Source organism: Hesperophylax consimilis, chromosome 8 (assembly GCF_061612785.1).
Source record: "Hesperophylax consimilis isolate HC1 chromosome 8, BYU_Hcon_1.0, whole genome shotgun sequence".
Classification (NCBI taxonomy): Eukaryota; Metazoa; Arthropoda; class Insecta; order Trichoptera; family Limnephilidae; genus Hesperophylax; species Hesperophylax consimilis.
Window position 1 is genome coordinate 39760918 of NC_142843.1, and position 23232 is coordinate 39784149.

At 33.8% G+C, this 23232-nt stretch overlaps 1 protein-coding gene across 4 annotated transcripts in view; it reads right to left on the reverse strand.

Moving 5' to 3' along the window:
• Positions 1 to 23232, reverse strand: part of Sarm (sterile alpha and armadillo motif) — a 197003-nt gene that overhangs the window by 79001 nt on the left and 94770 nt on the right. The window contains exon 1 of one of the 4 annotated variants that reach the window (XM_089634258.1): positions 1664 to 2063. The exons of the other annotated variants lie outside the window; for them this stretch is intronic. Coding sequence (XP_089490384.1) covers positions 1664 to 1741 — 78 coding nt within the window. The 5' untranslated portion in view covers positions 1742 to 2063. Of the gene's footprint in view, positions 1 to 1663; positions 2064 to 23232 lie in introns of those variants that run through there. 4 annotated transcript variants of the gene reach the window in all.

Consider the following 23232-nt stretch of genomic DNA (forward strand, 5'->3'; position numbering starts at 1 on the left):
GAATAACCCAAATGACGTAGATCAATGGACAATATTATAGACTCAGCGACGCGTATTATAGGCATGGGTCGCAACAAGAATAAGATTTCCTATTTAATATTAGATATCATTGAAACAAATCGTTTATAAATTTTGAGAAGAATTCAGTAAAAGTACCAAAGATTTTGCGATGAAATTTTTATATTTTAAATCAGTTGTCTGTTTTTTTAAAAGGCTTCTTCTGCATAGCTGATAATTTGCCTGTGGTTTTACGGCGCCAACAATGTTATTGGGTCTTTAACTTCAAATGTACCTTTTCACTGTTTATTATAATCGTTAAAATTATTTCAAAACCTTTCTCAAAATATTTCGAAAGGGATCGCAATGGTCCAGTGGGTTATATTATTTCTTTGAATGTTGACATTCTTACGTTTGGTTCCGTTCTCAGATCTGAAATAGCAATACCCAAATAGCATTCTACGGTCTCGATGAGTTCTGCCTTGCATTGTTCTTGGAGTTGGAATTTGTTTGGGATTATGGATAAGTCGCTACATAGTGAGACCTCGGGCGCCTTGAGTGAGAGTTTATTACCTGACCATCGAAGGCTGAATACGTTTAGGTATTTTTATGGTCCATAACGGGTCAAGGGTTGAGTGGGTAACTGAGAATGGTACTGACTGCAGGTACACTCTTTTAAAATGCTAAGAAAACTAAAATTACGCTTGCAACCTACTGTACGACGGGTTTACTATTTCTGATCAAACTTGAGATTGGAAATATTCGACAGTCTCTCGTTGATGATTTGTCGGAAAAGAATATCTGTGCAAAAAATATAAATAATATATGTACTATAATCATGTTTGAAATTCCGAATATTGGAAAGATGATAATTATTTTTCATATAATTAGAATATCATATAAAAACGTATTGAAAATTAAATACACACATAATTTTATGTCAAGTGTAATAGCTTAAAAATTCGATACAATTAACCTTTACTGGAATTAAATCAATGATTAATGATTTACAGGAATTTGTTATTGATTTGCAGTTTTGAGAAAAAAAGTGATAAGATAAAACATAAATTATGCAAACGTATTTAAGATAAAATATAACAATATTCAATAAATACCTATGTTTATCAGCTAAGATTGTATTGTGGGTATTAGATAATAAAATTATCAATAATTTTTCCTCTAAGAAGAAATGATAAGATTCTATGCCACCCAACTTATTGTTATTATTGAACATAAATAATACATCCGCGATACATAATAAAATTTTAGCTAAATTGAAACAAATAAAATAATTAATTAGTTCTATTCCTAGTTGAGACCGTTGTCTTTTTATGGTAAACTTGTCAAATTCCGCTACGTGTAAAGGTTCTTTTAAAAAATAATACTTGATTTCAACCGAAATATTTAATGTACAAAGTAGGATTTTGTGCTATTTATCAATTTAATTAATTAAAAAGTTTATCTTGTTCTGTTTCATGTTTCGCTTAGATTGTTAGTATTATTATCGTTTTATTTTCAACAATAATTCTTTATTAAACGCTACAGAAAATAAAATGTTATTAGTGAATGGTATGCAACTACTGCAACTTGCCAGTAGGTACCAGTGATAAAGAAATGAGGAAAACGTTGAAGAAACTACAGGTATGTAAGTATCCGGTTTGTTTACCTTCTTTGGGAAGTAGAGTCTGTGCCTGCCGGGGGGAAGTGGCGCGGACTCCATACTGATGTGTTTGCTTACAACCATCCCTCTGCTGAAACTACCCTTTCGTCTCCACACTCAACTGAACTCAATACGTCACTGAAACTTGCTACACACTCGCCGCGTTTCTGCCTAAACACCACTCTACAACTATAAAACAAAACACAGCCACGTCACTCGCGGCAAACTTGATAACAGTTAATCTTATTACACTATGCCCGTCGGGAAAATTATCGTTTGAATCAAAAAGCTCGCTGCTGACAAAAACAGAGCGCCGGTAGAAATCATGAGAATTTTTTTCCAAGTCGAAGTTTTTAGAGAGTTACGGTTGCTGCGCGGAACTGCGGACAGGTCTTACTGCGGCGGCGTCACTGTGCTGACTGAGCGCGACGCGAGGGGGGAGGCTTATAACTTGGGCGGCAGGTGCCTCCCCCCTCCCCCCACCTCGCCGCGCGGGAGGTGGTTCCGCCCACTTGGGCGCATGAAGAAAACAACCTTTTCCTCTTCAGTTCACAAAAGTACTTGCAGCTGGTGGAAAATATATGGATTAAAGCGAATTGTTCTTAAAAAGTAAAAGGTTACATTCATTATGATAAACGGAGTATAACGAAGTCTTACAAATAAATATGAAAGTTGAATTAAATTATTCATTTACGTATTTATTTACAAAGTAATTATGAAATAAAAATAAGAAGTAGAAAGAGAGTATAATAAGCGGTCCAAAAAGTGAACTTTTATTAGCAAAAAAATAAGTAAAGTTATAAACGTAAAACGAAATATTAACATTTATTTCAATAACACGGGAGATATTTTATCAACCTCTTGATAACTTTTCCGTAGGATAACGTGTATTAAGGCGATGCCATACGTAGTAATGCAAAATCATGTATTTTTGGTTTGAAAATTTAGTCGTCTAGAAATGTTTCAGATGCTTCAATTAAATACTGCGAGTAGAATACATCTTGGCCTTTGAAATAATCGTGTATTTTTAAGATAAGTCTTTTTATAAGCCCAGAAAAAAATAATGTGTAAGGCCTATGAAACTGCTTTAAAGTTCAAAATCTCCTACTTAAGAACCCATTTTCCGTTATAATTTTATTGCATAATGTGGAAAATTAAGTTATTTATAAAATGATCGGAAAAAATTTAAATATTTATGCCTGAACATCCACAAAATAAAATAAAAGGCACTTTTGGCCATGTTTTCTTCTTGCATAAATCAAAACAGGCGTATGGTGTTAAGCGGGAATTTAAACCTTATCGCCATCTACGTAAGGGTTGTTATCGATGGCGGCTCAATTTAAAATACTACACGACGTAGTGCATCGCCTTAATAAAAATAAACCAATAATTTGACGGCCTCCGCGGTCGATGGGAAATTTTAACAAGCCGGAGATCGCGGGTTCAAATCCCGGCGTGTGCCAGTAAATTTTATTTCATTAATTTGTTATTTAACTCCCCAATACAACGGTTTCACACTATGGGAAACCAATACTTAGGTGATGTCGATATGTATTTAATATTAACTTTGCGAATTTTGTGGATTACGTAAAAGACTTATTTCAACACTATTCCTAAATGGAAGTTATATTTTTGTAAAACAGTAAAATTGCTGTATTTTTTAAATTTATGTTTTTGTTATTTTTAATTTTGTTTCTTGCATATATTATTTCTTAATGTAATTTTATTTTTATTATTTCTTTCTTATGTTTCAAAACTGTCATTAAAATTGTACCACCTACATGTAAAAGCCCTCTGGGCGTTAAATAAATGAATAAATATAAATAATAAATAAAATAAATTTCGCAAATTACTAATTTAAAATAAGGTAAATAGTATATTTTGCGGCACGTTTTAGAGAGGAAGAAACTGTGAGTATCGCCCTGTTGTAAGAGTACCATTCGTAATTGAAAAGTTGCTTGAAATGGCTTTTGCCGTGTTTGTTGACCAGATCTGAATAGTCCTGTATTATCCTCATCTCCTTCCTCATTACCTTCAGCCTCACAAAATACCCCAATTGGGTATGCCAAAATCTCACTGGCTCCAGGCGGTTGGGAGCAGTTGGGACTCTTGTGGTTTCACATTAAAAAATACTAGCAATAATAATCTTATCTGATATACATATATGATTAATTTGTGTTATTTTAAAAAATCACTCTTCATAAACTCGGACTTTATAAATAAATAAATCGTAATGTACGTTATCAATCTTATTCATATTTTTATGTGAATACAGCACAAGAGTCCCAACTGCTCCCAACCATCTGGAGCCAGTAAGACTGTGGCATCCTCAATTGGGGATGTTGTGAGGTTGAAGGTTGCAGGGAGGGGAAGGAGATGAGGAGGAGGAAGGTGGGGAGTACCTGACTATTCAGATCTGGTCACCAAACACGGCTAAAACCATTTCAAACAAAGTTTCAATTCTGGATGATGGTCTTACACCGGGGTGATAACGGGGTGATAAGAGTATATTGCACTCTGGAACGTGTCAACGTGTAACGTGCCACAATTATAGTAAATATTATTTTGAATTAATACATTGTGAAATAACACAAATTAATCAAATAAAATTTACTTGCGCACGCCGGTATTAGCTTTATCTCTTGACGACGAAGGCCGTCAAAATGGATATGGTTGGTCCAATGGATAAGCTATGAAGAGGATGGTCAAATACCCCCTCATTAAAATATAATTACTTTAATTTTGAAGCCGTGTTCTACCTGAACCTGAACATGTCTACCGAACAACACTCATTAGTATCAGGTATCAAGACTATGCAGTTTATGTTTGAGCAAAACTAATAAATTAATACTTCTAGTCCTATCAACATTATGCAGAGCTTTAGGTCAAATGCATCAAAATCCGAGGTGTAGAATACTCTAAGAGCTTTGCAAAGAGGATCAGACTCTCAGGGCAGTTGGATGAAACATAAAAGATGATGTAATGTTCCTATGAACAACGTTTTTATACCTAGATGAGCGGACCTCCGATATCGTAAAAGCCTTACAAAAGTACCATTGTATTGTTTATTATTATTCTGGCTGAAATAGTGATTAACAATATTTAATAAACTTTCGTTTTTTTTTTTTCGTGTTTGTGTTATTTTTTAAACTCTCGTAATATGAATGCTTTATAATAGAAAATAAATAAAATATATTTAAAAAATGTTAATAATAATTTTTAAAAACACGGCTTTCGGATGGAATAACAAACTTTGCGTAAAAAATGTGCTAATGAATAAAAACACCCCGTAAAAAATGTTTTGTTACTACAATACATCTATTTATATTACCAGATTATTTAAAACTATATGCTTATTTATATTGTTTGGTTTGCCTGAGGATTGAACCTTCCTCCCCAAGGACTGGAGTTAGCCGCGCTAACAACCGAGCCAAATCTTGATTGAGTAGGGCTGACATTTATTTAATATATTAACTGCTGTAATGTAATTCAATTTCAGAGAAATACGTATATATCCGCGTGTGTATGCGTGACTGTCGCCAAAAATGGATAGAATGCATTGTCATCGACAACGAGTCTATTTGTTGAGTTTCAGCTCTATGGGATTTTGCGAAGTTTCGACTTTCAAGATTTGCGTTCATTCACTGACGAAAACAAAATCAAAATTAAAATAGGTGTATTTTAAAAGAATCTTTCTTGAACCATTAAAACGGCCACCGTCTTGAAACGGAAACGGGAAGTACAAACAAATTTACAGATAGGCGTAATGCCAAACGATCAAGTTAAAATAAGTCGAATATGTTAAAATTAAAAATAATGCGATTGAGGAGACCTTAAAATATTGCACAGCCGATATAGTGAGCAAGACTGACTACTGAGCGATCTACCAATTTAAGGAAGGTAAACTACTGGATTAAGCCTGCCTCAGTAAATGACTACTTATGAAAAGTTTCGACAGAGTGAAAAATATTCGCGACGCCAAGACACGATGGCATTAAAGTCAAGCACATACTTTATTTTTAACCTATTACATACGCCACGTAAAAAATATATAAAATATCGGTTTATGTAAAAAAAATTAAATGCATTAATAATAAACACAATAATTAATTCGTCAATATTAATTTAACATTGAAAGTTTTTACTTTGATGTCATTTTATTGTCTATGAAAGTGGGCGGGGCCACTTAGGATAATCAATGGTAAAGTTGTTTGGAAACAGGCGAATCGAATGTTATTGAACAAATCACTTGGCTGATCGGAGTCTGAGATTGATCCTTCGAAAAGTTGGGAACAACGGCCGAAAGAAAGGGAATCTTCGATGGTTTGAACGTGTAAATTGAATAGACAGTATATAAGCAGGTATATTATGACGTTGACGTTCAAGTAGATGGTCAGAGATATATTGTACCTAAGTGAAATAGGGTTAAATAGGCCATTAAGTAGGGTCATGTCAAGAGTCAGTATAACAGAAGAGTGTGTATTAATGTAAATGAAGCAAGGAGTGCATGCTAAGATAGATTTGTTTGGCATTCCAATCTGCCTGCATGGCGCGATTGTTAGCAAGAATTTTATTTTGTTTGTTTTGTGTGACATAATTCTGCAACACAATAATATATTTTATTTTCTTCATTCCTATTTTCAAGAATGTGGGGATTTCAAACATTCCTTCTATTAATAAAACTAGCTACGCCGCGGCAGTAGGTCTAACACAGAACTTGCATTCCACATCCATCACACATAATCCTCTTCAAACTTGCACATACATTCTTAGGAAACACAGTTCAAATACACGGAAAAGGCTTGTCATTCGGAAATGATTACAAAATGTTCAGAAAAGTTTTAGTTAATTGTAATAAAATCAAGAGACAGGAAGAATGTCATAAATCTTAGGTCATACGAGAAGTTTGACGAGGAATACACGTCATATTACATCGTCATAAAATGTGATTTGGTTTCGGCCAGGTTTGTCTGACGACTGCGCGGCCTTTTTCAAACAAAATTTTTATTTGGATTTGAGGTCAAAATACCCAAACAAACCCTAATAAATCTAAACGACACGTGAAACAGAACAAGACACAGAAAAAAAGATAACGATCACAACTGAATCGAACCCAGGATATCTTGTTTTACCGGACAGGCGTCTTAATCACTCGACAATTGGGACCTATATATTAAACATCGTATTTGCCGATCTCATATTTCAAATTCAGAATCAATATTATCTTGCAACTATTTTTTCCCATATTTTTGGCAGCTACGTTATTAAATTATCACAAATTGGCTTGTAACCTAGATAGTGTCTAGGATAAACATATCCAACTTTTATTTTTATTTTTATGATATTTGTTCATAATTAAATTTTTTTGTAACTTTGATGTAATATTAATTTTCTTATAATTAAATTATACATAATATGTAAATGAAATCCTCAGCACGGGAGATCCCAGTGAGGATATTATTATTATTATTATTTATATGGGATACTTATTGATTTTTTTAAAATAAATATATACGTAAAAAAAAATAAATACGAAAATTGAGCATAAAGTAAGAATAGTTTTTTGGTGGAAATTTTTATTTATACATATTTTATTTGACATATGTGTGTGCCAATGTAAATCCGTCATTTATAATAATTTAAATGTAAGCCCATCAAAATAATTTATCATTTTTATTTTATATTTAATCATATTTATACAGTAGTTGGGGCAAAATTATTATTTATAATAATTACCAATAACTCAGAAATAAGTGCCAAAGTTGCTTCTAAAGTCATGAATTATATTTAATGATTTAAAACATAAATAAATAAAATAGCTTTTATGGATACTAGATATACGCTATATCTTTTAATTAATAAAATTATTATTCAGATTTGTTGGGTTAGTTATGTGAGGTTAGGTTTAATTTTCATATCAAATTTTAACCGCAATGAATGGATCTTATTCACTTAAACAAATGACAAGTTCACGTGTAAGTTTATATGGGATTTGACAATGTTTTTTTTTTAAATTGTGGTTTTCACAAACATATTATGTAGAGTCCAGATAATCTTTAATGTAGTAAGAGGTGGGAAGAGGAATAACGGTCTATTCATGCATAAAATGTATATACGCCGTCATAATCATGGCATTTCCTCTACAATGGTAATCAACATTACGACAAAGAAAATCTTCGTGTAGTAAAAATTTCCAAAGATAATTTTAAAAATTGACAATAACTTAATAATTAAAATTGTAATATTTTTTTTACTAAGCAGTATTGAACTATGGTAAAAAAAATGTGTGATATAGTTTATTAGGTAGGTTTTGTGAATTATTGTTAATTAATTATAAATTATAAGTTATACAATTTCACCGGAAAATCAAGGCTGATGTAATCTGCTAATAATGAAATAATATTATTAGTAGATTACATCCGCCTCGATTTTCCAAAAACACTGCCGAATTATTTTACACCTGATAAGAACGATGAGTCTATATTTTCTGAAAACTGCTTAACTCTGGAACAGAACTAAGGTAGTGTTTATCTAGATAAAACGGAGAACAATTAATTATTGAAATTATTAAAGCATTATGCTTTCACGTATCACACATTGAAATCACGACTTTTGAATATTGCAGTTAAATGCTCTAATTAAATAAAAAGATTTAAAACAAACTTATTTGTGCTTAATTAAAGAATTATCTTTAGTTTATTCTTATAATATTAAATTTATTAGATTTTTTTTTTGCCTAAATTTTGAGAGAAATATATTCTTGAGATATTTGTAACAATTGTTGCTTTACTTTTCTTGAAAATATTGACGGTTGGGGATAACAATGTTAGTAAAAATAAACGATACAATGAAAGTCTCTGAAGCAATTAATTCCTTGGATTTTGTAAATAAAATTGGGCAAAGGACTGTTATAACCCGTATAAGTGTTTCTTTGTGTTTTGATCACGGTCAGAATACATTATCTATCTTCATAGATTTAAAAAAGAGAGCGAAATTGTACGTCAATGAACTTTGATGTTTTCCCGCCACATTCTGGCGAGGAGAACAACTTTCCCGCGTAAACCGTTTGGTTCCGGAATGATGTCAACTAAATTTAACGAAAAGCGCCGCGACGGAGCATTAGGAAAGCTTCCGAGAAGTCGACGCAAGCCACTTACGTTGCACCACTATTGATGTAACATCTTCAATTTATACTGATAGTTAATACTTAGTTTCGCTCTAGTTTCAATATTCATTTTTCTTATCAAACAATTTATTAAAAATTATATAATTAATGGTGTCATTTTACATTTAAAGATCTATTTTAAAGCTCCATAGCTTGGGATTAAAATTACGTTGAATGATACCTTAACCTATAAATTCCATGCAGTAAAATAGGCCAGTTCATGACGCCAGTGCTCAGCCATAGATTTTTTTGTAAATTTTTTTAATGGGAAACCAAAAAAAGTCCCAACTGCTCCCAACCGTCCGGAGAGTCAGCCAGTGAGAGTACGGCATCCCCAATTGGGGTATGTTGTGGGGCTAAAGGTAATGGGGAGGGGAAGGAGTTTTTGAATTTTATAAGAAAACAAAAAAGTCAACCAAGGGAAAATGTCACAGATAATCTTCACTGTAATATTTTATTTTTTAAATTTGTTTCTTTTATACGTTTATACATTTCTATTGAAATTTTTTTTAGTAGTTAACATTTATATTTTTTTATTGAGTAATTCAAATATTTATTTGTCTTCTAATCAAGTGAAACGATAGGAAAACCTTCAATTTATCTAAAGCATATATTTTGGTCTTCACAACGTAAACCAATTCGTTATGAAGATTAATCGAAAATAGTGATTTAGCATTAAGCTTCGCCTTAAACCCTTTTATTAGTCATTCACGAATATATTATAATTTATTCAAATATAAGGACTGAATAAACACATTTCGAGGATTCCCTTTGTTTCAAGTTAAGATTATAGTCCGTTCAATTTGTTCTTTTCATTTTCCTGTAACCTCCGTCTCACCTCAATTTGTGAAAACGATTTTTAAAAAGTGTCCTTCGCTCTATGCACTTACATTACTTGTCCGTAAAATGAAGACAACAATACTTAAAATATGATTGTAGCTAATCATGGCTCTTATTTCCGCGTACAAATTGTTGGAGAAGCGTGTTATTTAATAATGTCTACTTGTTGTGTTTTAATGTGATGATGTTATTTAAACGCTTCGGGGTGTTCGTTGTTCAGGACATTAGCCATCAGAAGGTAAGGTCGAACATTTGCATTATTTGAAATGATTGAATATTCATGTAAAGTGCTGAATGTGATTCAGAAACAACAATAATTTAATATACGTAAAATATATTTAGAATAGAATTAGACTACGGAACAAGAGTCCCAACTGCTCCCATCCGTCTGTAGCTAGTGATACTATTGCATCTCCAATATGTTATCTTGTGATGCCGCAGGTTGTGAGAAGGGAAGGAGATGAGTGAGAGGAAGGTTGGGAAGTACCTGGCTATTCATATCTGGTCACCAAACACACCTAAAGCCATTTTAAGAAAAGTTTCATTTCGGAATGGTGATCTTACACCAGGGCGATAATGAGAGTATCTTCAGCTCTGGAACTTGATTGCATAAATTGTGAAATAACACAAATCAATCAAACAAAGTTCACTTGCTTAGAGATTTTAAACCGCGACCTCTGGATTGCTAGTTGAGAGCCTTATCCTTATCTACCACGAAGTCCATCAAATGATATATGTGACAGATACCCTCAGTATAGTCCTGGTGAAATACAATCATTCAGATTTATAACGTTGTTTGAAATGGCTAAGACCATATTTTGTGAGTTGCCAACATTCCTCTTAATATTCCATATCTCCTTCACTTCCTTGCGTTGTTTCTTTCCCGTAATTTGTTGCTAGGCTCGTGGAAATGTTGTCCAGTTTATACGCACCCTTATATTGTGCATACTCAGTTTATTATGTCATGTACTGTACACTTATTATTGTACACCTGAACAACTTACCTGTAACAATGTATACATACATGTAAAAGCCTGAAAAGTCTGAATAAATAATACAAAAAATAATTTTCCAAACAAGCATACAATAAGCAGGCATGCAAGAGATACATGTATCATGCAGTTGTAACTAATATGATTAACATATAAATATGTTCTGACAGTGTAAGGTTGATATAGAAGATAAATTGCCGCACCACTCTGTCTTTTTTAATTTAATTTAATAAGATTTTAACTTCTTTTTTATTATTGATCTAAACATACCTATCGTTTATTTACAGTCTGTGTAATAACCTGCACGATAGAAGTTCACCTGTGTTGTGGAGTAAAAACATAAATTGCAGGCAGTTATTATCCAATAATAACAAAACAAGGCGATGCCATACGTAGTAATGCAAAATCATGTGTTTTTGGTTTGAAAATTTGTTCGCCTAGAAATGTTTCAGATGCTTTCATTAAATACTGCGAGTAAAATACATGTTGGCCTTTGAAATAATCGAGTATTTTTTAGATAAGTTTTTATATAAGCCCAGAAAAAAATAATGTAAAGGCCTATGAAAACTGCTTTAAAGTTCAAAATCTCCTACTTACGAAGCCATTTTCGGTTATGATTTTATTGTATAATGTGGAAAATTAAATTATTTATAAAATGATCGAAAAAAATTAAAAATTTTATACCTGAACATCCACATAATAAAATAAAAGGCACTTTTTGGCCATGTTTTTTTCTTGCATAAATCAAAACAGGCGGATGGTGTTAAGCAGGAATTTAAACCTTATCGCCATCTACGTAAGGGTTGTTATTGATAGCAGCTCAATTTAAAATATTACACGACGTAGTGCATCGCCTTAACATGAAATGAGAAACAATAAAAATGTCAGAAGAGAATGGTGCACACGACTACATGTTCCTGAATGTAGCAATGACAAATTGCACAAAAACGTGCATCAGGAAAATAATGTCTGAAAAAGGTTCTGTTGGAATCAACGATTTAAGCAATATCATAATAAGAGAGTTCGAAAACAATGTGCAATATAGTGGAGACTGATTAATACTTGGAGCAGGTAGATATATATATAGTTCTGGGCAGGTAATAGGTATGAGGGGTTGGTAGGAATCTAGGGATCAGTATGTCAAGGAGTGAATATATCCCACCCGCTGAGTGCGAGGTGATGGGTCGAGAGACAAGATGCAGAGGTCAAAGGGTCTCCCCAAACGAGCCTCTCCCGATCAAGCCACGCATCTGCTGGGCAAGCGCATCCTGAAAACACCTCACCCGATGAACCCAGGCCAACCACTTGGGGTGAACTATGGCAGAAATGTTGGTAATCCAATTAATAGTTCCCTGGTAGGCGGTTCCCGAATGGGAAGGCTGTTAGAGATATTGAAAGAAGAGTAAATGCTGGTAACTCCATTAATGGAAGACTGTACGCGGTTGGCGACAGCAAAAAACTGTCCAATAAATCGACGCTAGCAGTCCACAGTGAAGAGCTGGTGTCACCCTGATGAATGACAGTGAGGCATGGAACTGGCAAAGGAAGGATGAAAGTAGTCTGAATGCTGTTGAAATGAGATCCCTGAGGCGTATGTATGGTAAAACTATGTGTGCTCGTGTGAGGAATGTTGATATCCGCAAATAATTCACCGCTGATGTAAGCGTAATGAGTAAGATTAAGAATGGGACGCTAAGATGATTTGGGCATGTAGAGCGAATGAACGAAAAAAGGATTGTAAAGAGAATATATGATGCAAATGAGAATGGTAGCAGAAGTCGGGGACGCCCAAGGAAGACATGGCACGATCAAGTAAATCTGATACTTGAGTTGGGCCAAGTATGAATGTGAATGAGGCAAGGAGTGTTTGGCGGACCGTCCTCTCTGCCTACCCCTGGAGAGAAACGGCGTGATGAAAACTTATGAGTTATTCATAAGTTTTTTTAGTTACATTATAGACCTGATGATGTTAAGGCTAAAAGTACTAAAGTATTCATATATTAATCTTTGTAATGTGTCCTGGCGCTTCTTGCTTCATTCAAATTCATAAATCATTTAACATGTATTTTCTGTTGGAGATTTCAAATCTTTACATGATCCGACTCAACTATGTGACTCACTTGATCATACAGTTACTTCCTGGGCCTCCCCGACTTCTTTTTTAAATTTTATATTCGCTAATAAAATAGGCACACAGTGCTTTATAACAGTAAAGGGGATATCCACAAATATTATTAGAAAGTTATTCACTCTTAGTCAGTGTTCATTTATGGTAGCTAACATTTTGAATGACTTGATCAATGACCAGTCTTATGTGATATTTATGCCCAGTAGTTATTTGGTGTAGATTGCGTATTGGATGGACATGTTACGGTTATCGCTTGGACTGTAAATATAAAGCTTGTTTACACACAATCTTGTGTACAAGTGATAATGTTTATTATTTTTAGTTCTGAAAACGTTAAATCATGGCGGAATTCCGACGTAATAGTGTGGTTAAATAAGTTTTCAACATGTTCCTACTTGTCTGATAATTTCGGGTTTTTCTTTTTGGGGTTCCCATTTATGTTACGTTACGTGCATAAGTAACAGTTTACAATATACCAGTCTGAAGATGGCCGCATCCTGGAGAAACCATTATGTGGTGTATGTGCCCTTTTTAAATGTGAAACCGCACAAGAGTCCCAACTTTTGTTGAATGTAGTGGGGTGGGGAAAGAGATAGGGAAGAGGAAGATGGGAAAGACCTGGCTATTCAGTTCTGGTCTCCAAACAAGGCCAAAACCATTTCAATTCTGAATGGTGGTCTTACATCAGGTCAATAATGAGAGAGTACGTAATTAAGTATGAGTAAATTGTGAAATAACAATTACTTACCCTTCGACCACGGATTATAACATTTTTTATATGATATCTTTGATGGGCGGACATAACAGTATAACTGCATTTTTGACCATTTAACATATGTTTTGAGTACTGGTGTAACTATACTGTTAATACCATTGATACCGGCATACACAAGACACATTTTCTCATATAAATCGTTAAATGGTCAAAAATGCAGTTATACTGTTATGTCCGCCCATCAAAGATATATTTTTAGCATTAAAAGTTTCAATTACAAAGCTAACTAGATGCATCTCAAATCTTTCGAAATTGCGCTTTATAAGTATAGATAAACATTGTAAAGTTTATAAAAACTATAACCTGATTCCTAAAATGCGGTCCATCATTCCCCAGCGTTTGTAACCCATGAAAAACAACAGTCACAAAATATTTAAAATAACTTTACTGATAAAAAGATTACACAGGATTGACGGTTGAATAAAAGCAACTGTTGATTTCTAGAAATAAAATAAATTTTCAGAAAAAACCTTCAATTTAATCAATTCATTAAAATGATAAACCGGTTTTTCCTTCTGAAGTCTCAAGAAACTAAAATAATTAGAAAAACGATCACAAAAATGGAATTACTATTTCAATTGACCCAAATTCCATTAGATCCTTCTGTTCTAATTACAAAAATATAATATCCATAAACGGTAACTTACGAGTGACCATTCGTGTCGAATCCACGAAGTCATAACATTATATTATTGCAATCTTCCGAATGCCATTAGTAATAGAAAAAAATTACCTAATGCTTTGACTGAAACACTCATCACTCACAGTCATAAAATTCGCCTCGCTCAGGTAACAAATTAATGATTTTTCAAGGAAAGGAAAAAACAATTGAATTCTTTTGTTTCGTGTCATTTCTCCATTTCCCGCAAAGGTGGAAAACCATCCATCAATGAAGGCAAAGCTGTGTAAATAAGTTCGTTGCAGTTTGAATCATATAACGGAATTTCCAATTTCCACGCGTTTTCCTATTATGCAGATTCGTCAAGAGGAAATGACAAATGGTGAAAATAGTTTAAAAGTGAATAATAACTATCTTGTGCTATATTATAATAATATTTTTTAAAGCTACGAAAGAAGATGCCTTGTATCCTCCTTAATGATCTTAAATATATCAGGTGAAATTGACTTAACTGGAACTTTGAGTAATTGGTTCGATTCCCACTTGAATTTGAGAAATTGAATTTACTGGAACTTTGAGTAATTGGTTCGATTCCCACCTGAATTGAGAAATTGAATTAACTGGAACTTTGAGTAATTGTTTTAATTCCCACCTGAATTTGAGAAATTGAATTATCTGGAACTTTGAGTAATTGGTTCGATTCCCACCTGAATTTGAGAAATCGAATTAACTGAACCTTGAATAATTGGTTCGATTCCCTCCTGAATTTGAGAAATTGACTTAACTGGAACATTCACTATTTGGTTCGATTCCCACCTGAATAATACAATTAATGAATATTTTCAAATTACCAATAATTTCAAGATATTCGTAATAATTTAACAGTAGCCATTTTCCTCCGTATATTAAGACAAATATTAGCGGATCAAAATATTTTGTTACACAAAGAAGTTAATGATTATTGTCGCATTTCCACATAACAAATCACGATTGATAATCATTTCTAATAAATCACAGATAAAATAGAATAAACTTATTTAATAATTGATCCCACACAGTCTGGCTTATGAACTGGATTTAACGAGATACGTAAACATTTCTTAGAAAATCTACAATAATTTTAACATGTTTCTATATTAGGTAATTTCCTGTTGATCAGAGGCTGTATTATTAAAACCGGTATAATGATATTGTGCTTTGAACAAAACTACAAAAGAGGGACTTCAATGAATGCATATATTGTCAATAATCATAAATATTGTGTTCATAGCTTTACAAACTCTCTTTTTTTATTTGGTGAAATGCATTTCCTACGGTAAAGGCATACTTATCAATAAAACTAATATATTTATTTTCAATACTGACAATTATTCGTGTTAGAATTCCATTATAATAATGATGTATCGAAATAATTTTAAAAAATTCCACTTATTTTATTTTTGACCGTTACTGGTTCTAGCCTATTATAACCATCTTCAGAATTTTTTTACACTAACCGCACATAGGAGGCCCGGGGAAAACAATTTCCCTCAGGGCCCATGTCATCTTTGGATATGCTGTGTGGAGGGTCTTTTTAAGGCAAGTAAGGACAGGAGGTTTTGGGAAGGAAAAGGTATGAAGGATGTGTAGGAATCTAGGAATTAGTGTGTTCAGGAGTGACGGACGTATGAATCCATCCCTCCCACTCCAGTTTATACGGTGAATATTGCACAAGAGTCCCAACTACTCCCAACCATCAGGAGACAGTAAGACTATGGCTTCTCTAGTTGGGGCACGTTGTGAGGCTGCAGGTAGTGGGAGACGAAGGAGATAAGGAAGATGATGATGAGGAAGTACCTGACTATTCAGATCTGGTCACCAAATACGGCCAAAACCATCTCAAGCAACGTTTTTTTCTGAACTCCCGAAAGATTACATTTCAGGCCCTGAAGGAATTTTGTTTTTACATTAGTCTGGAGATAATGTAAAAAAAAATAATTTGCGTTTCAAAAATGGTTTTCAACATCGTCAAACAAACGCACGAACGCTCTCATGTTCAAAAAAATGTATCTCGACAAATTAAAATAAAATAGTATTATTTTTTCACCAATTTACGTTATTTTAAATCAAATTGACACACCAAGTCAAATGGCATTCACTGAAACTCGCAAAGCTGACAATGGATATATTTTTATTTTATCACGCCCAATCATTAATCCATAAGAATGCCACAGTGAATAATATCATATAAATTTATTGGTTGGTAGCTTCCTGAAACACTGAATTCGTGAGACGTTACAATAGGTAATAGGTATGCGCGCAGAACAAATTGTCACTTTATAAGAATGCAGAAATAATGTGGGTGTACTCGGTCGTAAAATACTTCAATGGTAAATGCAGCCGGTGTATGAAGATTAGTGTACCAGTTAATATTGCGCGGATGATATTAAGTAAGTCTTATCGCAAAACAATGACACACATCAGTTTGCCTGAAATATTTAGTGTTCACATAATCTTATCGCGATCGCGAGTCAACAAAGAGCTCGGTAAAGCGTTTATTAAAATACAAAATCAATTCAGATGTGTTATACAAGGTTTTGCAATAAGAGGTGTTATTTTGAATAGCCCGCTATTTCGGTAGATGTTACTTTTGAAGCTGTCATTTTTGACATTTGACAAGTAGAAACTACGCCATTAATAAAAATGGAACGATACACGCTTCAACAACGCATTGAAATTATTAAAATTCACTTGAGTGAATCAAATTCAAATCATCTTGAGTGATGAGGCCCATTTCCACCTCGTTGGCTTCGTCAACAAGCAAAATTGTCGCATCTGGGGCTCGGAAAACCCAAGAATTATTATTTAAAAGCCTCTTTATCTTCAGCGTGTGACTGTTTGGTGCGGTTTATGGTCCGGCGGAGTCATTGGACCTTACTTTTTCGAAAATGAGGCTGTAGCAGCGGTTTCGGTGAATGCATCGCTATCGAGAGATGATTAATGATTTTTTATGGCCGGAATTGGATGTTGTTGATCTGGACAACGTTTACTTTCAACAAGACGGTGCTACGTGCCACACAAGCAACGAAACCATTGATCTTTTACGATTGAATATCAAAATAACACCTCTTATTGGAAAATCCTGTAGATGAATAATAAAGAATGGGACATTGTGATTTATGAAGTAATTTAAATAGTTTCTCACGACCTGAAGATCCTATTTGATCTTGTATAATTCGTATGAATGCCTCAGCAGCAATGCGTCTAATTGTGGGAATCCACATTTAGTATAAATAATCATAAAATAATTTATTTGTAATGTGGAAGAAACCAAGGCTATTTTTCCAAGCCTGACATAGTGTGACTATTAATTTTCTCTGCCAACCCCCGCGGAGACACGTCACTTCGAAAAACGACTTTTTACAAGTTAATTTAATCTTTATGGTAATTATTATTAGTTTCACGTTTGAAAATGCAACATCTTACAGCACTTGATAGAAGTTTCAATGTCAGTGAGCAGGCATTATAATGATTAACCTAAACCATAAAAATTAACTTCTTGAATGTTTCAAGGGTAAGTGGACCGCCTACTGGGATGCATTGATGCAAATACTGCCTACATTGTATTGATTATTCACAGTCATAATATTAAAATCAAGTCCTGAGTCAAACCAAAAAAATGTATTATTCTCTTTTTTAGTATTAAAAGATATTTTAACATGAATGTATTAGAGTAAAAAAAAATAGATTTTTCAAATATTGCATTCACTGTCATTGATAAAAGCAAGAATCTCGGTAGAGAAATGTATAGTTAAGGCGATGCACTACGTCGTGTAATATTTTAAATTGAGCCGCTAACAATAATAACACTTACGTAGATGGCGACAAGGTTTAAATTCTCGCTTAACACCATCCGCCTGTTTTGATTTATGCAAGAAAAAAACATTGCCAAAAAGTGCCTTTTATTTTACTTTGTGGATGTTCAGGCATAAATATTTAATTTTTTGAAGTGAAACTTCTTTAGGCGCGTAATGGATTTTCGGGGACGGAGTAAAACCGAGTCAGGATCGACACGAAAATGCGGGTACCCCCACCACCGCTCACCGTTCACTGTCCCTCTCTCACCATATGCGCTTGTTGAGGTGGGGGAGCCGCTCACGAACGTTCTCTCTCTTCTCTTCTTTCCTCTCTCTCAGACACCAGCGAACTGCGCCACGCCAAGCATCAGCTGCTTGGTTAGTATACTGCGTCGTGAGTGTAATACGAGTGAAATACGTAATTGATTGTGGTTCATACGGTTTGGTACAGAATTTCAGTGTTAAAAATGAGTAGTGACGAGATAGAGGTGATGAACACATCATTGTCATTGTAATTTCTTTGTAATTTTTAATTGTAATATTGTTATTTATGTAATATTGTATACTTGTGAATAAATTGAAAATTTTTGGAACTATACATTAATCGAACGTCATTCATCTATAAGAAAATATTAGAAAAAGCAAATCCATGCTTCGTCGTTGAATTATTTAACCTCTAATTTTCAAACTAACCTAAGAGAGAAAATAGAGATGATGAAATGAAAATAGAGAGAGAGGAATACTAGAAGTTTCACTTCTGTCTTGCGTAGGCTTGACACACCCACTTTTTTCGATCATTTTATAAATAACTTAATTTGCCACATTATACAATAAAATAATAGCCGAAAATGGGTTCGTAAGTAGGAGATTTTGAACTTTAAAGCAGTTTTCATAGGCCTTGTACATTATTTTTTTCTGGGCTTATAAAAAGACTTGTCTAAAAAATACTCGATTATTTCAAAGGCCAAGATGTATTCTACTCGCAGTATTTAATTAAAGCATCTGGGAATTTGCGACCAAATTTTCAAACCAAAAACACATGATTTTGCATTACTACGTATGGCATCGCCTTAAGTGTGATTTGTTCATTATTTTATGATCATAAAGTGTAAAGTGTATGCACCGGGATGTTGCACGAGCAACTGCAGTCAGTTGCAATTTGACCATGAGATAAGCGGCGCGGCGCACGGCCGAAACAGATTTCCAGTTAAAGGAGCAATTCATTGCAATTGTAAGTAGTCAATGGACTATTCCCAAAGAGGAAACTTGCCTATTCAACTACGCAGGGCTGTGCCTTCCGTAAAGGAAAACGCCAGTTATGTTTCGTTACATTTTATATTTAAAATACAATAAATATACAAGTCATCTAACATAAATTCTCCCATGGCATTGAGATACACCCTTCTAACATAAATTCACCCATTTCATTGAGGTTTACCCATCTAACATAAATTCACTCCTTTCATTGAGGTATACCCATCTAACATAAATTCACTCATGTCAATGAGGTACACCTATCTAACATAAATTCACTAATGTCATTGAGATGTACCCATCTAACATAAATTCCCCATGTCATTGAGGTATACCCATCTAAGATAAATTCACCCATGTCATTGAGGTTTACCCATATAACATAAATTCACTCATGTCATTGAGGTATATCTAACATAAATTCACCCATGTCATTGTGGTATTTGAACAAAGCAGAAAATAACAATATGAATAACGATTTACGTACAATATATTGTCATGAGATCACAACATTATTCCACAAAACTGTCTCGACAGGTAAAAATCAGTCTTAATAATATTTCTGGACAAATACTACTTTCCTACATTCGTCAGCTTCTTGGCTTTGATCAGTTTAAAAAATGATTTATTTCCATGAATTTAAACACGCTCCGTGACTTTGGCAGACAACATGTACAACATTCATCCGCAGACCAACATATTTAAAATGCTGCCACGGAAAAAGATGCATAATGCCTGACATTATTCCATCAATAACCCAACATTGATAGTTTTGTTGGTTGCAACATTATTCCGACCAAGGGATCAACTGAAAATATTCTATTTTTGCTATGGTATAATTTTTTGGCGTTTTTTACAATTTTTGGTTTTTGTGTTTGAATTGCTACGACGGGCGAGATCTGATAACTAATTAATACGCAATGTCAATTTGTTTACGTTTTTATTTTTTCCATTGTAATGTCTTACAATTTGTATTACATAGTTCTTTATTTTATATTTAGATTTTCAATATATTGTGGGGGCGTGGGGGTCTACCGCTCCCCGGAATACTTATATCGAGGCGCTATTAGGCTTGGTGCAGCCCTGCAAAAATGTATCTCACCTACCAATATTTTACTGTTTAGTGACCATTTAATACAGGTACATCCTATCATTTGTTTTTCTTTATTAAACATGTTCATTTAAGAAAGTAGTATGTTGTTTCCATAATTGACAACTCAATAAATAACGTTCGCACTAGTTTAAACAATGTATGTAAAACTTTTTTTTTACCTTTTTACCTTCATTGGAAACCATATTTTTAATAACGTAATTTGGATGCTGAAAAGTTGACTACAGTAAACAATGTTTTATTCGGTCTCTCTTTACCTGTATAACAGTTATAAGTTTATCCTAGTTACTATCTTAGTTACTAAGCTGTGTGCATCTCTACGACAAATATTGCCGAATGATTGTACTTACTACGAGAAAAATGAGTATTGCAAAATTTTTGGGAATTTTTTCAAATTTATGGTAATCCGGTTAAAAATGGGATTGCAGGCCCTTAACGATTGAATTCCCAGGTTTTCTTATTATCACGATGTCGGAACACGTGTTCAAATATTAGAATGTACTAAAAGTTTATCAGGAATTATATTATTCATTCGTTAAAGGCCTAAAATCACGTTTTTTAACCGGACCACAGAAGAGAAAGGCGAATACTGCTAATTTATTAAAAATCTGGTCAAATTATTCGTATTCCTGTTAAAAACGAGACTGCCAGCCCTCACCGAAAGAATTGAAAGATGTCCTAACAAACTATCAATACAACGCGAATGTGTTATGAGGATGTCTGAACAAGTATTCACAAAAAACTAATATTTTCGCATTTCGTCATTATATTTATCAAGAACACGTGTTCTGATATATTCTGAGTGGACTAATATAATAGTATAGTAGAATCTCATTTCAATTACTGCTCTAGTGTCCTTTTCTCGTGCAATCAAACACAGATAAAGAAATTCAAAATAGAAGCATGCGAGCAGTGGCGGCCGGTGGTCAAAATATGTGGGGGTTCACCGGATTACAACATTAAGTCATAAAATAAATTAAATAAAGGTAGATACCTATTTATAAAGAAGTTCTATTCTCTGCTCCTTTTGTTTAGCGAAGACCTCTATCAATGCTTAACACTGATAGTGCGTTCAGTCTGTCCTGGCTCAACGTGTTTAAAAAAGATTTTATTCTTTTTAACGTTGAGAAACATCTTTAGCTTTCAACTGAGGTCATTCCAAAGGTCATGAATGGTGCACAAAAGTTTTAGTAATTTCACAGTCTCGGGAAAGTCTTCTAATAAACAAGTAGATACTATAAAAAGTTGTAAAATTGATAAAGCGCCGTTAGCTTTTGAAAAATCGTCGCGGGCGTAAATTGCACAGAGTTTACCTTTTACTGATCTTTATTTAGGAAGTCATACGTTTTAAGCGTCACATTTAAATCATTTTCTGGGAAATTTGACCTGTATCGATTTTTATTAAATAGCTCATTATGGTGTTTAACTTAGGCACGGTAGCCTGAATCCAATTGCATTCTGATGTCAACTCTTCCTAAAACCTTTAAGCCCAAAACTTTTTGTACATGTAAATGACAAGAATTATGTTTTTTGATTTTTTCAGAAAGGTGAGTTACATCAGTAGCACCGCTGATTGTCCAAACTGAATCAACATCGTAAATTAAACACGGAAAACAAAATAAACTATTGAATTGATCACATGCACAGAGCTACCAAGCTTTGTTATACAATGTTTTGTTAAATAATCGGGTAAACTTCTTCGATCCAGATTTTTACTCTTGTTTTATTATCAGTTCAGGTTTTAGGTGGAACGGCATTTTTTATTATCACTTTGTTTTCAAAACTCGACCTATTGTTCTTAATGTATTCCACATTCAAACTCATTCTTAATTTATACTTTGAACAAACACAAAAGTAATCATAAATTAGTATAACCTACAGTTGATATGCCTTATTAATAATTGATATACAAGATCGATATAACCTGCAATTAAACTTCAAAACTTTCGCAGAGTAAGAAAAGTTTTAAATTCAACAGACAATGCCCGTACCCGGCAACGGCGAGTACTGACTAAACTGATAATAAGTAATCTGACCATCACTCATCTCTTAATGACAAGTTTTATCCTGTATGCTTGTATCGAAGAAGCGTAACATTCGCTGAAAAATAGCAGATGGTAAATTGAAACAACGATATCGACAATAATATCAAACATACGCGTTTTAGTTTAACTTTCTACTGAATAAACCGTTCCTTCTGATGTGGTGGTAAAACTCCGAACGCCGTTCTTGATATGGTATTATTTGCAAAGAATAGTATGTAATGGTATGGACCCACGCTTTCGACTGTTCCACAGAATATGCTACAAAGCAGTTAAATTTTGGATCGCAATCGAAAACGAACTGCTACGAACATAGGCACAAGTCAAAGTCGGTCTGCAAGTTAAGCGCGCCTAATAAGTAGGTACCTTTTGAATGAGATATTATAACCGAACCGAGTTTCGTATTGTGATTAGCCATGTCGGAAATCTTGTTGGTTGTTCGGCGCTCGGGAGCACATATTAGCTGGCCGCCACTGCATGCGAGTAGTAGGTATTGAATTGTAGTAGGTATTCTAAGATAATTATTATGCAGAAAAAACTAGGTATGTTGAGTATGAGACAGCGTATAATTTAAAAAACCTTAATATGTATATTTAAGTTCAAAATTAAGATACTCCCGAAACACATGTTTAAAAATGTAAATTTCAATTTCGAAATTCATGGCTACCCCACGAAAAGCTGAGGAGATTTTAGACTTTCGAAAACAAATTTGTCGGGAACCCAAAATAATCTCTGTTTTAAAGGATTGAATATATTCAACGAACTACTGGCGGATATTAAGGAAGCTAAAAGCCTTACAGCTTGTCGTGGGTT